This window comes from Condylostylus longicornis, unplaced genomic scaffold, assembly GCF_029603195.1.
Source record: "Condylostylus longicornis isolate FDR11 unplaced genomic scaffold, ASM2960319v2 ptg000019l, whole genome shotgun sequence".
NCBI lineage: Eukaryota > Metazoa > Arthropoda > Insecta > Diptera > Dolichopodidae > Condylostylus > Condylostylus longicornis.
Window position 1 is genome coordinate 1,127,395 of NW_026577988.1, and position 13,592 is coordinate 1,140,986.

At 22.2% G+C, this 13,592-nt stretch overlaps 1 protein-coding gene across 8 annotated transcripts in view; it reads right to left on the reverse strand.

Annotated features, from left to right (window-relative positions):
- LOC129606609 (protein phosphatase 1 regulatory subunit 12A) overlaps positions 1 to 13,450 on the reverse strand; it is a 105,255-nt gene extending 91,805 nt beyond the window's left edge. For all 8 annotated transcript variants that reach the window (XM_055517005.1, XM_055517011.1, XM_055517008.1 and 5 more), the window contains exon 1: positions 12,179 to 13,450. In XM_055517005.1, the coding sequence (XP_055372980.1) occupies positions 12,179 to 12,433 (255 nt within the window). In that variant the 5' untranslated portion in view covers positions 12,434 to 13,450. The remainder of the gene's footprint in view (positions 1 to 12,178) is intronic.
- Positions 13,451 to 13,592: the final 142 nt, after the last annotated feature.

Below are 13,592 nucleotides of genomic sequence, written 5' to 3' on the forward strand. Positions count from 1 at the left end.
AAATTAATATGAGCACACAAACCCCTATACCATAATATAATTTCAAATGACTTAATTATTTTAAAATGTTCATGGATGCTTTATGTACGTGTAAGCGTAAATAAATATTTTAGACATTAGAACGTCACAATATTGGCACATTTATATACTTGAACGTAAATGCAAATTTTCTTTTTCTTCTTATTATTTTCGGTTTTTTTTGTTTTTTTTTAATACGAATGCACGAAAAAATAGACCAAAATGCGTTCAATTCTTATACGTACGTTTACAATTTTATCTTGCCAAAAATACTCACGTACTCTATAAAGTTAAATTAAGAAAAAAGCAAAAATACAAAGTAGAAAAATTTTCAATTTAAAGAAAACTATTTTTAATATAATTGAAAAAAAAAAAATCGGAAAATAAATATAAAAAAAAAATAAAGAAAAATGTTTGGAAAAACTTAATCTGTTGACTTTAGAGCCTTGCTCTGTGACATATTTTATATTTAATTTTTATTTTTTGTACAAACAAGTGTATTTGTATTTTTCTTATATGTACGTACATGTACAGTAAAACCCTAATAAAATGAATTAAATTAATATAAGTGAATAATTGCTAGTACACTAAGACTCTTTTCGCAGTTGGAGAAATTATAAAGCTAAAAAATCACGAGTGTATGTTAGTTATAACAATTAATAAAAAAATAAATTTATTCAAAAGTTCTTCTAGAATTTAAAAATGCATTTAAAATTTGAAACATACAATAAAATCTTCTTACATACTCACATATGTGCAAAAATTAATGGAAGACAAAGAATGTCTTGTAAATTTTTCCAAAATTTGATATTTTTAAAAAAAAATATTTTTAAATTTGAAATTACTAAATCAACATACTTGTATTAACAAAAAAAATTCTTGTGAAACTGTTATAAAATAACGCTTGTGTACAGTTTAATGTTTAGATCATGGTTCAAACTGTTGTCGCAATTTAGATCGCCAAAAATAATTTTGTTTTTTTTTTTGAAACACATTTTTTGCAGTCAAAATTTTCAAAACAATTTGATTTTTGACGTCAGACGTAATGAAGAGCTTAATTAGATTTTCGAAAAATTTTAGTTTTCACAGTGCTCACTTAAAATTATAAGCTATGCTCGATTTTTCTTTTGACAGAAACAAAAAATTTTATATAAACTACCTTTCCTTTTATTGAAAATCAAAAACCCACTTAACGTTCCAAAAATTTATATATAGAAAAATTCATTAGAACGAAGTTCTATTGTATGTGCTAATATAAATTTTTTACTACGATTAAATACATGAAAAATAAAAGAGATGATCTTATTTACATATGTACTTTAAAACATATGCAATTATATATTAAATACAATATCGTATAATTACATACACTAACAATGATTCTCTAATTAATAATTTACAAGATTTAAAATGCGTTCTATGGATCGTAATTTTGTAAGCACTATAGGTACATAAATTATTTAAATATACATGTAAGTATTTACATATGTATTTACTTAAAATTACTTACTTTCAAATTAAATTAAAATATTGCAACTATATACATATACATATACATATCTGAACTAACATACTTAATGCAAGATCAAAAAAGTGAAAAAAAAAAAAGAAAACAAAAAGATTCACTCGTAAAATGCATTTGCTATATAAATACATACATACTATGTATACATTTATATTATATACTAACATGGAAGTATATATTTTAAAATGTAGTATTTAAAAATTTCGAAAGGTTCTTGCCCCCCTTTTTCGTAAATATTTTTTCTGTTGTTATTTTATTTCTCATTCTTTTTGTTTTTCTTCTTTTTTTACTCACAATCAGTCAATCGATAAGTTTTCATTATTACATACGTACACACATACATACATAGTATAAAAGTAGAATTTCATTATTTTGTAAATAAAAAAAAAAATTAACAAAAGAATAAAAAAAAGCAGAGAATAAAAAAATTAAATAAATTAAAAATATTGAACAAAACTATTTTTTTTTTTTTGTTACAAAGTAGGTAAAGTACTACAAATATTGGCAAAACAAATATGTATAAGGATAGAATGAAGTGAATTACAAAAATCAGTTTGATTAAGGATCACATATTTCCAAAAAAAAAAATATCAAAGTATGACTTTGCTTTCAATTAATATTCGAGAACTTAAGATGGAACAAACAAATTTGACTGCACAGGCCACTGTATTTGCAGATAAAATTCTAAACATAAGATTTTTGTTCTAAAATGTCATCGCCACTTGAAGGATTTAGACGAATTAGGTGTTAAATGACATTTATGTCATATTTTGATGTTTATATAGGAAGTTATCAATCTTCAAATTTTTTTTTGAATACAAGTTAAAATATTTAAAATTTAATTTTTCAAAAAAAAATTTATTAATTCATTTTTAGGGTATACTATAACTAAAAATTACCCTATTACTTATATGTGCAGCGCTGAATCTACCACATCTGCTAAGTAAGCATTTGAAATGAGCACCGGAAACAGGGAACAGAAAATTGAGAACTTATATAAAAAAATATTATGCGCTCATTGCATATTAATCATTGTCAAAGAGGGGGCGCATTTTTGGGAAACTCCGATAGGCCGCCAAACAAGTCGGAACCGGGCCGTTATATGTGAATAAACTTGATATTTTGTACTTATATATGATATGTAAAACAACAAAAAATTATGCATCTAGTAAATAAGTATTAAAATTTATTCTCATATTTTATTTATAGAGAAAAAAAAATAACAAAAAATTAAAATGTATGACTAAGACCATTTAGAATTTTGATTTATTTTTGGAATAGAAATTTTTTTTTTTAATTTTTAAAATAAACTTTATTCTTTTTTTCTTAATGAATTAAAGTAAAAAGTACTAAAGTACATAAATGTGTATAAATAAATATGCAAAGTATATTGTGCTATAAGTAGTACATAAAAGTAAATTTTACTTTGAATAAAAGAATATTCATTCACTCATACACACTATGCACGAACATATCGCTTATTATTCGACCATAAGTATTTAAAAGAATTTTCATAAAAAAAAAGTATTCGAATTCAAAGGAAATAAAATTTCCTGGAAGATTTTAAATATTTGCGAATTTTTCTCAAAAAAACACAATATGCAAACAGAAATTTATTTTTTATTATGTATTTTAGAATTGGAACAAATACAGTCAGATTATTATCTGTTATAATTCCATTTCCTATCAGAGAAAAGAACATCTTATTAATCTAAAGGATTTTAAGAGAATCGTTGCTCATCTTCACGCTATGAAAATGAATTTCAAATGAAAGACGATTGAAAATACGAGTATTCAAAAGGTTCCACACAACTTGATGTTATAAAATTTATTGTCAGTTACATATAGTTCTCTTCTTTCACTAAATTGTCAGAAACGACTCAAATGGGATACTTTCGTGCTTAGCTTCCCAGATCTATCGCAAATTCAATTAAATCGGCCTAAGTACGATAAAATTTAACTCCAAACAAACTTTATACAAAATTTACCAAATTTAATAATTATTTAGACAAAATATACTGAAATTCTTAATACTTAGTCCTTGGAAAAAAAAATGAAAAATTTGTAGATCAGCGAAGATCTTGAAATATAAATACTAATTTACCACCATTATTAAATGAATAAAGTAATTTATTTTAACTAATTATTCTAAAAATAGTTGAAAATCACAAAATATTTTTTTCACTAGATGAGCAATAACAGTAAGTAAATTAAAAAAATTATGTGGTTTTCAATTTTTTTTTTCGCTTATTGTACATTAAAAAATCATCGAAGCATTTGATTACAAATAAATATCAACACAAAAGGTGAAATAAAATGAATAACAATTGTTTGAGTCTGGAATTTGCTTTGAATTTGCTTTTTTTATTTTATATTACTTATTAGTTAATTTTCTCTGTGAGATAAAGGGGGCCTTAAATGATTAAATCTAATTATAATTTTAATTTCATTTAATATGCGAATATTTAATTTCCTATGGTTTTAATATTAAATTTGTCCTCGAAAATTTTTAGTTACTTATTTAAAAAAAAAAAAATTACTTAAATAATTGCGATGATGCAAAACTCACCACACTGTTGGGAAGTATTGGAAACGCTTAACAAGTGAATAAATTTTTAGAAATCATTAAAATAACCCGAAACTTCGAAATAATTAAGGCAACATTTAAATTGTGAAGAATATAAATATGTTAACGTACTGCAAGGAAAGAAATAATTTAAGTGTAAAAAATTGTTTAGTACATTTACATCTGCAATTTTTTAACATACTAGCACTAATAATTTTGTCACATTTTACTTTTAAAAACTTTAACTGAAAAACAAAACAATTCAGACAATTTAAATTTAATCTACTGTAAAAATTTTACTTAAATGAAAATATTGAGTAAATAATTCACCATTTTTATAGTGTTGAATAATTTTATATTTCACCATTTCCCATTACTTATTAACCTGTGATAAAGAACTGCGAAATTACCATATGTTGTTAATTTTCAATAATATTTTAGTAAAAATATTACAGTAACTTTGTTTATTTATATAAAATACAAAAACAATTAACCAGCTAAATGAAAATATTTATACATACATACATACATAATATAAAATATACATAATTATGTATACTTATATTTTAAATTATTTTCTCTTTTTTCATTTTTTTTTTTCACTTTTAAATTTTCTATAAATATTGACTTTTAAATGAACAAATTTTCAAAATAAAAAAAAAAAATTATTTGCAAAATATTTTTGCTAAAGGATGAAAAGACCTTAATAAGATTTATGTCCTCCGCAAATGAATTGTGTACTAAAATAAATACAAAAAATTACAAATTGTTTAAAAGCATGCATAATTTTAGGAAATGTTTACAAGGTGTAATCAAATTTGCGATGACAGAAAATAAATTTTGGCAAGTACTCAACAAATTTTTGGTGTGTTGGCAACAAATTTTTGGTGTTTTGGAAATAAAATTTTATTTTCATTTTCAAATTTCTAGAAAATTTTGCTTTTTTATCAAGCCATCCATAACAATTTTTTCAGATATTTTACTACCATATTACAAATATCCATTTTAATCATCGTTTGACTTAAAAACTTCTTGGAAAAATGGAAAATAATACATTTTAACAATGTGGTTTTCATGTACTATGTTTGTAACTTATTTCAAAATAGATATAGATTATTAATTAAATCAGCTTCTAAATAATTACATAATAGCTAAATATTTGTATATAGGCTCCTTTAAATTCACTTCAAACATAATTGCAGAGGAATATTCGAATACACCCCATTGTATTGCCGAGACTTAAAAAATTATATTGAAAATTTTCATATTTACAAATATGTATACTAAATGACAAATTAGGGCAAAAGATTCATTGGACCAATAATACCCACTACAATGTCTTCATATTTCTTAAATGAATTGAAAGAAGAAAAATTACTTAAAATACATAAATAAAAAATAATTTATAAATAAATTAAGAAAAACGAAAATATCAAAACAAATCATGAAAATATTAAGAAGAAAAGCAGATTTCCAGGTGTCATCTTAAAAAAAAAAATTATGATTATTTAAATGTTTCAAGGTTTATTTTCATACACAATTTGTATTAATATATTCATTTTCATAATTACATACATACATTTTTATTTTGTATATATATATACATAAAGCGGTTCTGAACTGCAAATCTCACAAAAATAAAAGAATTAAAATGAAAATAACAAGGAAAATAATCAAAAAAAAAGAAAACTCAGAATAAATTAATGCTCAATTTGAATTCACCAAACTGTGTTGAGTTTCTTTCTTTGAAAATTCTCGGAACAAATTTCATTTATTTTGTGTTAAATTTCATTTTTTTTTTATTAACTGGAAAAAAATAGTAAATATATTATTTGTGAAAAATCTGGGAACATGTGATTGATTTCTAAATTATTTTTTCATAATTTTTTTTTTTTTTGGTTTATTTTTCTTATTTTCATTGATTCACTATTTACTCGAGTGCAATTATTTTTCTTTTGAAGTCAATTGTGAATGGTAAATTTTTTTGGTATAGCCATTGTGCATACACATCTGTTTATAGTGAGATACAGAAGACAATGTTTGTAATTACACAATAGTACAATTATTTTTTTTGAGTGACGTTGTTTAATTCACACGCCACTTTCATATATGGGCAGTCTCCCCTTTAGTAGAATTTCGGGAATTGCAAATTAAATTATACAATATTGATTTGTTTCAAATTATTTATACAATAGTAATCAATTACAAATATTTACTTTGTAACTACTTAATTACTTTTTAAAAGTTACTCTTTTCATACATTTTTTCTCTTAAATTTTGAGAGATTTTAAGTTATTCGATGCGTTTTCCAAAGTAAATCAGTGTAATTAGAAATATTTTATTAGCATAATTGCAATAAAACATGAGATTTAATTCTTGTTTTTAAAATGCAATTTGATATTACTAAATAATTATTAAAATAATAAATATTTTCTGCTCAATTTATTTATTTTTACAATTAAATTAAAATATAATAATTTAAATAAATTTATTCATCGATATTTTAAATAAAAAATAAAATTAACATGAAAATTCAATATTGTGAATTGTTTTGAAAAATTCAAATCCAAAGTAACACAAACTACAATAATTGTTAAAATTCGTTTTCGTGCACCAATTTTGTTTAAGTAAATAAATAAAAACATGCTTCAATACAATAATAATTAACTAATAATTAGTTTAAATATCTGTAAATATGCTCAGGTTCATTTAAAAGTCTAAAATTAAAAATGTTTTAAATAATTTTTTTTTTTTTTATTTTGTTCATTTGTTCTTGTATTTTGTGTATTTTATTAGCTACACCATAAATCCTTCTACCATAAATAAATATCTCTGGCTCTTCATAAATATCAATAAATTTGTTTCTTTGAATGATTAATTTTTACAATAACATTTACAAGATTAATATTAAGTGGAGTACTCCTTTTAAAATTAAACATACAGAAATAAAAAATAAAAAACATAAATTTAGTTTTCAAGGTTTGCCTGAAGAAAGATGAGTGCGGGAAGGCATAGTTTTTTTTTTTGTTTGTGTACAAGGGAAATCTTTTATGAATTAATTTTATTTCCTTTAATTATACAAAAATAAGTGAAAACTTCTGTTTTTGATCTTATATTGCAGGAAATTAGCTAAATATAGAATAAAAATATCAAGTTCTAATTATTTGAAATTAAAAAAAAAAAAATTTAAGCTAAGATGAGGTCAAGTTTATTATTCAATCATTTCTAAAACTTAATGGAAAAAAAAAACAAGAACATCATATTTTAAAGCCAAAATTATTGAAAGAATAATGAGATAAAAAAAAAACAAACAGATGTGAAAATTTCCGTTCTTACTTAAGTGTTGGCTCAAAAAAATACGTTTATAACATCATATTAATTAATGTGACGACAACAAATTCGAACTTTATTTTCAAACGCTCTCTCATTGGAACTAAAAATTATTTTTCTTTTGTTTTATTTTATATTCAAACCGAATCATATTGCTACGCCATTCAATTTCGGGATGCCAGAACGACAACACGGAAATTTTAAAACCGTGAATTCGCTCGTTGTTTTCGCCGCTAGGCCAAGATTGACCTAGTAAATTTTTGTATATGTAAAAATCCAATAATTTTTGCAGTACAATATAGTTATTTACATTTGGTTTCTACATACAACGGTAATACTAATTAATAACTATATCACCTGTTAGAGATTCAGAGCTCTAAATTAAAAGTTTTACTTTTTTAATTTAAATTATTTTTCTTTTCATTTAAATTGATAACGAAGTCTATATTTTCAAAAATGAATACACAAAAATAGAAAACTGAAATTAATTGACGTAAATTAAGGTATAAGTGTATGTAAACTTAATTATTTTAAATATTTTTATTTTTAAATTGTTGCCAGAAAATTTTAATTTTTAAACGTTTTCCTTTATAAAAATTTTAATTTGTAATTTTATAAAAATGAAAAAATTTAAGAAAATAAAAAAAAAAAAATAATATTTTTATGTTTTTAATGTTGTAGAATTTAGAACGTTTTATAAAAAGGCAAAGAGTAATAAATCAAATTTATACTTAAGTTGATCTACATAATTATAATGAATTTGTGTGTATGTGTATGCCAATATTTTTAAATTAACAACGCATATGTACACACTAATGCTCATATAGTTTTAGTACAAAATTTGTTTTAACATTAAAAAATTATTTTTAGAATCTTGTTCTAGGTCGAAATTATTTTTACTTATAAACTTAAGCATTTTCTTATCTACCTAAATATATAAATAATAATCTATAAAATAATATACATAAATATGTATTTATTGCTGTAAAAATAACAGTACATACGTCATGAACATATTAAGTACCCCTATAATATTTCTTAAAGTAGTAAGTAAAGTAATTGTTTGACCGGAAATTATTCTTATCGTAATTTGAAACTTTTACCTTAAAACTTAATATTTATCTATTTCAAATACTATTTATTTAAGTATATGGGGGATGCGTTCCAATTAAATAATTAAAAACGTAAAATATTATTTGACACAGTTTGTAAATCATATTTCAATTGGTGCATGATAGATTTGTGTATATGAAAATTGGACTCCAGTTCGTAAGCAAACGTCACATGGATTTTCAACTAAAAATTTCTAGATTTAAAAATTTTAAAACAAATCTTAAAAAAAAATAAAAGTTTTAAAAAATGATTAAGAAGTTTTAAAAAAAAAAGAGTTTTCATATTGTTTTTAATTGCTCATCATAGGTGGCAATAAAAATTAATTTTTACAGCATTGCACCATTACAGTATGAATTTCTTTTATTGTCTTTTTAATATCTTGTTTTTGCCAAATAAATTTTTTAAACAATTTTTAATAGCAATTTTTTTTTCTTTGCTTTTGTATAATAAAAATTGGTTATAAAATTTTGCGAAGTGGAACGAAGTACGTCCATAATAATTTATTTCGCTTACAGAATTATCATCGAAGAACTCACAAGTTTAATAACGCCGTTCTTATAACAATTTAATATAAATGTTCATTTATTTTTTTCTGCTTTCATATTATAACCTTAATTATTGATAAGTAGGTAATAAGAAGTGAGCGTTAGCTGCTGCCAATGTCATTAAATTTTTTGGCACCAGGAATTTTTGTTGCCAGTGCGCTGCTTTTGTAATTCTTTTATAGTACAGTTTTAACAAACAAGATCATTTGCAGTCAGAAGTGCAAACGCAAGTAATGCTTAAAAAGTAAAAGTTAGCAGCTGCGAATATCATTATTTTTTTTGGCACCAGGAATTTTTGTTGCCAGTGCGCTACTTTTGTAATTATTTTATATTGCAGCTTTAACAAACAAGATAATTAATTTGCAGTCAAAATGCAAACTAGAATTCAACCACATAATCTATTCAATAATTTTTCTAAATATTCCAATTACTTATATTTATTTTATAATTTTGTTGCAAAAATTCCTTCACTAAATCAAATATTTATCTAAAAATTAAATTGTTTTATTGACCTCTATAGGGTAATAAAATTTTTTTTTATAAGAAACCGAAAAAAATTTTGAATAAAATTTGATGAAATGAAAATATTTTAAAAGATATTTATAAATCCTATAATATTATTATGAGTAATAAATTAAACAACAATTAAATATGTTTTTTTTTTATTATGATAAATAGTATATAAAACCAATATAATAAGTACCTAGTATAAAAATAATTAAATAGAAATATTTCTGTTATTTTAATAGTTCAACATCTTTAATTTTAATATACCCCCACACCTACTCCCCCTCCACTAATCACTTCCTAGTAAGCACCACTTGAATAATTTGATGAAGGGTGAAATTTGTACTTGACCAAAATAATATTTTTGACCAAAGCAAATATTTTATTTGTTGACTAATTGAAAAACCTTCGAATTTTTTTTTTTAGGATTCTTGCAAATCAAATTATGATTAATTAGAAAATTAAAAATGTTTATTGAAAATGTTGATATTTTTCCGAAATAGTCATGTAAAATTTTTATATTAATTTTTTTTTACAATTAGTTTAGAGCAAAATTTATCGTATCATTTTAATTATTCATACGATTTGTTTTAAATTACAATTTATTATTAGAATTCAAAATATCTACTTAATTTTTAAAATGTAATCAAATGTTTTTTTTTTGCTTTTAATACAGCTGCATGTTCTTTTGATCATAATCGAATTTCTTCCACTAAAAAAAAGCATTGTACTTAATAGCTTTTCAGAAGAATCATTTCGCCTATCTAGAGCAGAACAATTCTAAGTCATAATTTGTAAATTGTTCAGGAGAGGAAATTAAAGATCAAAATTTTTATTTATTAAAAATTTTTTAATAGATGAAAAATCAATTGTATTGACAATCCTGTGTTCACATAAATAAAATATACGTAGACATAGGACTATTGCGCGTAAATGATTTTTAATTCAAACTAGATAATAGTGGATCAGCGAGTGCATCAAAATGATAACAATCTCGCATTCAACACGCTATAGAATGTTGTTTAAAAAAATTTTTTTGAAACAGAAATGGACATAAGACAGTTTTACTCCTAAACATGCGATTTACTTTAAATATCTATAAAAAATCGAAATAATCTTTGAAGAAAAAATGAATGAATATTTTTTTATTAAATAGGTAGAAACAACTTGAAATTTAAAAAATTAAAAATATGAAATCCATTCAATTCTAAAATTCTTATAATAGCAAAGTTAAAAAAACAACAAACTTTTTTATAAAATAAAAAAAAAATTTTTAGAGAAAAATAAATTTTATAAGACTATTATACTTGTGTTTGTATAACAAAAAATCATCTTTTTAATTTTTTCTATTTTATTATGCTTTTATTTTCTCGCCTTGCTGCTGCCTATTAAATGAAAAAGTAAACGAAAAACAAAAGAAACGAAAAATTGAAAAAAAAAATTCTAAAAATAAAATTTTCTGCTTGATCTTTTCTGTAATTTCGGTACATAGAAACATGCATTTTTATCTTTATTACATAGATACGTCATGTATATATACATATTTCATGTGTATATACAAAATATAAAATTTATATACTTATATAACATTATCTAATGTGTGTAAATAAATATGAATGTATAAAATATTGTATAGATTTACAATTAATATAAAGCAGGCTCATTAGAATTTTGCTAGAATTGAGAAAAAAAAAAATATCGTAAACAACAGAAAACATTTTTTTGAATATTTCGTAATTAAAATTATAATCAGCTAGCTATTCTAATTTATTTCTTTAACATGTGTATTCCATTTTAATATTATTTTTTGTGAATTGTTATTTATTTTAAGGAAATCGTTTCCCATTGATATTGTTCTTACAGAATATGCAAAAAATAAAATTTTAACTTATGTAGGTATGTGTGTTTATTTTTTAAATATTAATTTTATCTATTAGCAATAGGTTCTACGATATTAAATAAACAACAAATTAAAACTTTTATTCTAACAAATTCTTATCATATTTCTAGAATGGATTCCGGTGTTCTAATACACACCATCTTTAAGTTATCTTGTAATAACTTTGGAATATTAAATTTTACTACTCAGTGTTAAGATTTTAAAAATTTTAAATGACGCAATTTTAGACTCATTTAAATTGCATTTCAAGTTGACAACAAAATATAAAATTCATATTAAAATAAATTGTTATCATTATCATAATATGATCATGATAGGTATAGGTACACAATATGTTATCTTCATATATTTTCTAAAATTTCAGAAAAAATTTTGGTTTCATAGTTTAAAAACTTGTTGAATACAGATTGCATTAAGCATTAGGTTATATACGTGCATATTCAAAGAGTAGCTACAGGATTTGGTTTTTAATAATACACTTTTTTCCTTTAATATCTAGCGGATTATTTCATTAAGATCATCTTCAATTAATAAGAATTTGAATTTTAAACTAAAAAAAAAATAAAATAGTATAATAAAATAGTATAATAAAATAGTATTGATGATAAGATTAATTATTTAAAATATAATGTATATTTATAATGTAAATTTCAAAATTTATAAGAAAAATTTACTTGATGTAATGCTGTTAATCCATCAATATTTGTTGTATTTATATCAGCTCCAGAATCTAATAATTGTATAACTTCATCTTTGTCACCGGCAACGCATGCAGCTAAAAAAACACAACCAGATGGAAATTTAATTCGTCTACCTTTTGAATTTTTTGGTTTTGTTGGTTCACGATTTGTATCGGATTCTTCCCAACGTTTTAATTGTTCAGCGCGTTTCATTAACGCCGAATTATTACGCGTATCAAATGAAGACATTTTTTTTTTTTCTGTTTCTCGTTTTGTTTCTATTTTAATTAAAATATATTTCAACGGTTATTTATTGTTATTTTTTTTTTAAATTATATTCTATGTAGGTATATAAATTAATTGCTTAAATTATTTTTGTTATGAAAGAAAGTAAAAATATCAAATTACTTGTTTTTTTTTTTTTGTTTTCTAATTGGCGTTTTTATTTGTGTCGGCCAAGAAAACGCTAAAGCGTATCTTAATCAAATTTCAAAATTTTTTCATTTAATTCTAAAATAATTTCACTTTTTCCTCCGTTTTTGATATGTTGTAGATTAGTAATTCTATATTTTATGGCTATAAAATTACTTTTCCTTACAATTTAATTTTCAATTTTGGTCTCCACTAATTTTTATATTGAAAAACTTCTTCGTAAATCTTTAAAATCCTTCACTACTAAATGTAAGCGATCTTTAAAGATTTCATTTTTTTTCTTTCTTTCTTTCTTCTTCTTTTTTATTAAAAAAAAATTTTATTTATATTTTTTTGAAAAATTTTCACAAAATTTTTTAAATTAATTAAATGGAGACATTATGAAAAAAATATAAAAATTTAATATAAAATTTCACATTATTCTTTATTGTAAAAAAGAATTGTTAAAATTAAAAAATTTTTTTTTTTTTGAAATGCTCTTTATGAAATTTTTCTTTTTTTTTTTATTTTTTTATTACTCCTCTTGACACTTCTACAATAATTTTCCACATTCGCTATATTAGCGAGTTACACAACAATAAAACAAAAAAAAATTTTATTCTGGGCATTTTACATTTTTTTAAAATCACTTTTTTTTTATTTTAAATCTTAAAATTTTCTTTTTTAATTTTTATTATTTTAAATATTGCTTAGTTATTTTTTATAAAATGTAACTTAAACTTAGCAAATAGCGATAAAAACTGTATTTAAATTTATTTTAAAAAAAGGAAATAATAAAAAAAAACTGGGGGAGCGGTCTTCTCTCTCACTAATTCGAATGTTTCTTTTCTGCCATTCTCCTGAACATTTTCAAAAAAAAAAAAAAAAAAAACTTTGACAATCAAATTTCATAGCGAAAATAAATTTTTTTCATTTTTTCTTTTTAAATTATATATTTTTCTCTTTTTCTCAATATTTTCGTTTTAATGTTAAAAAA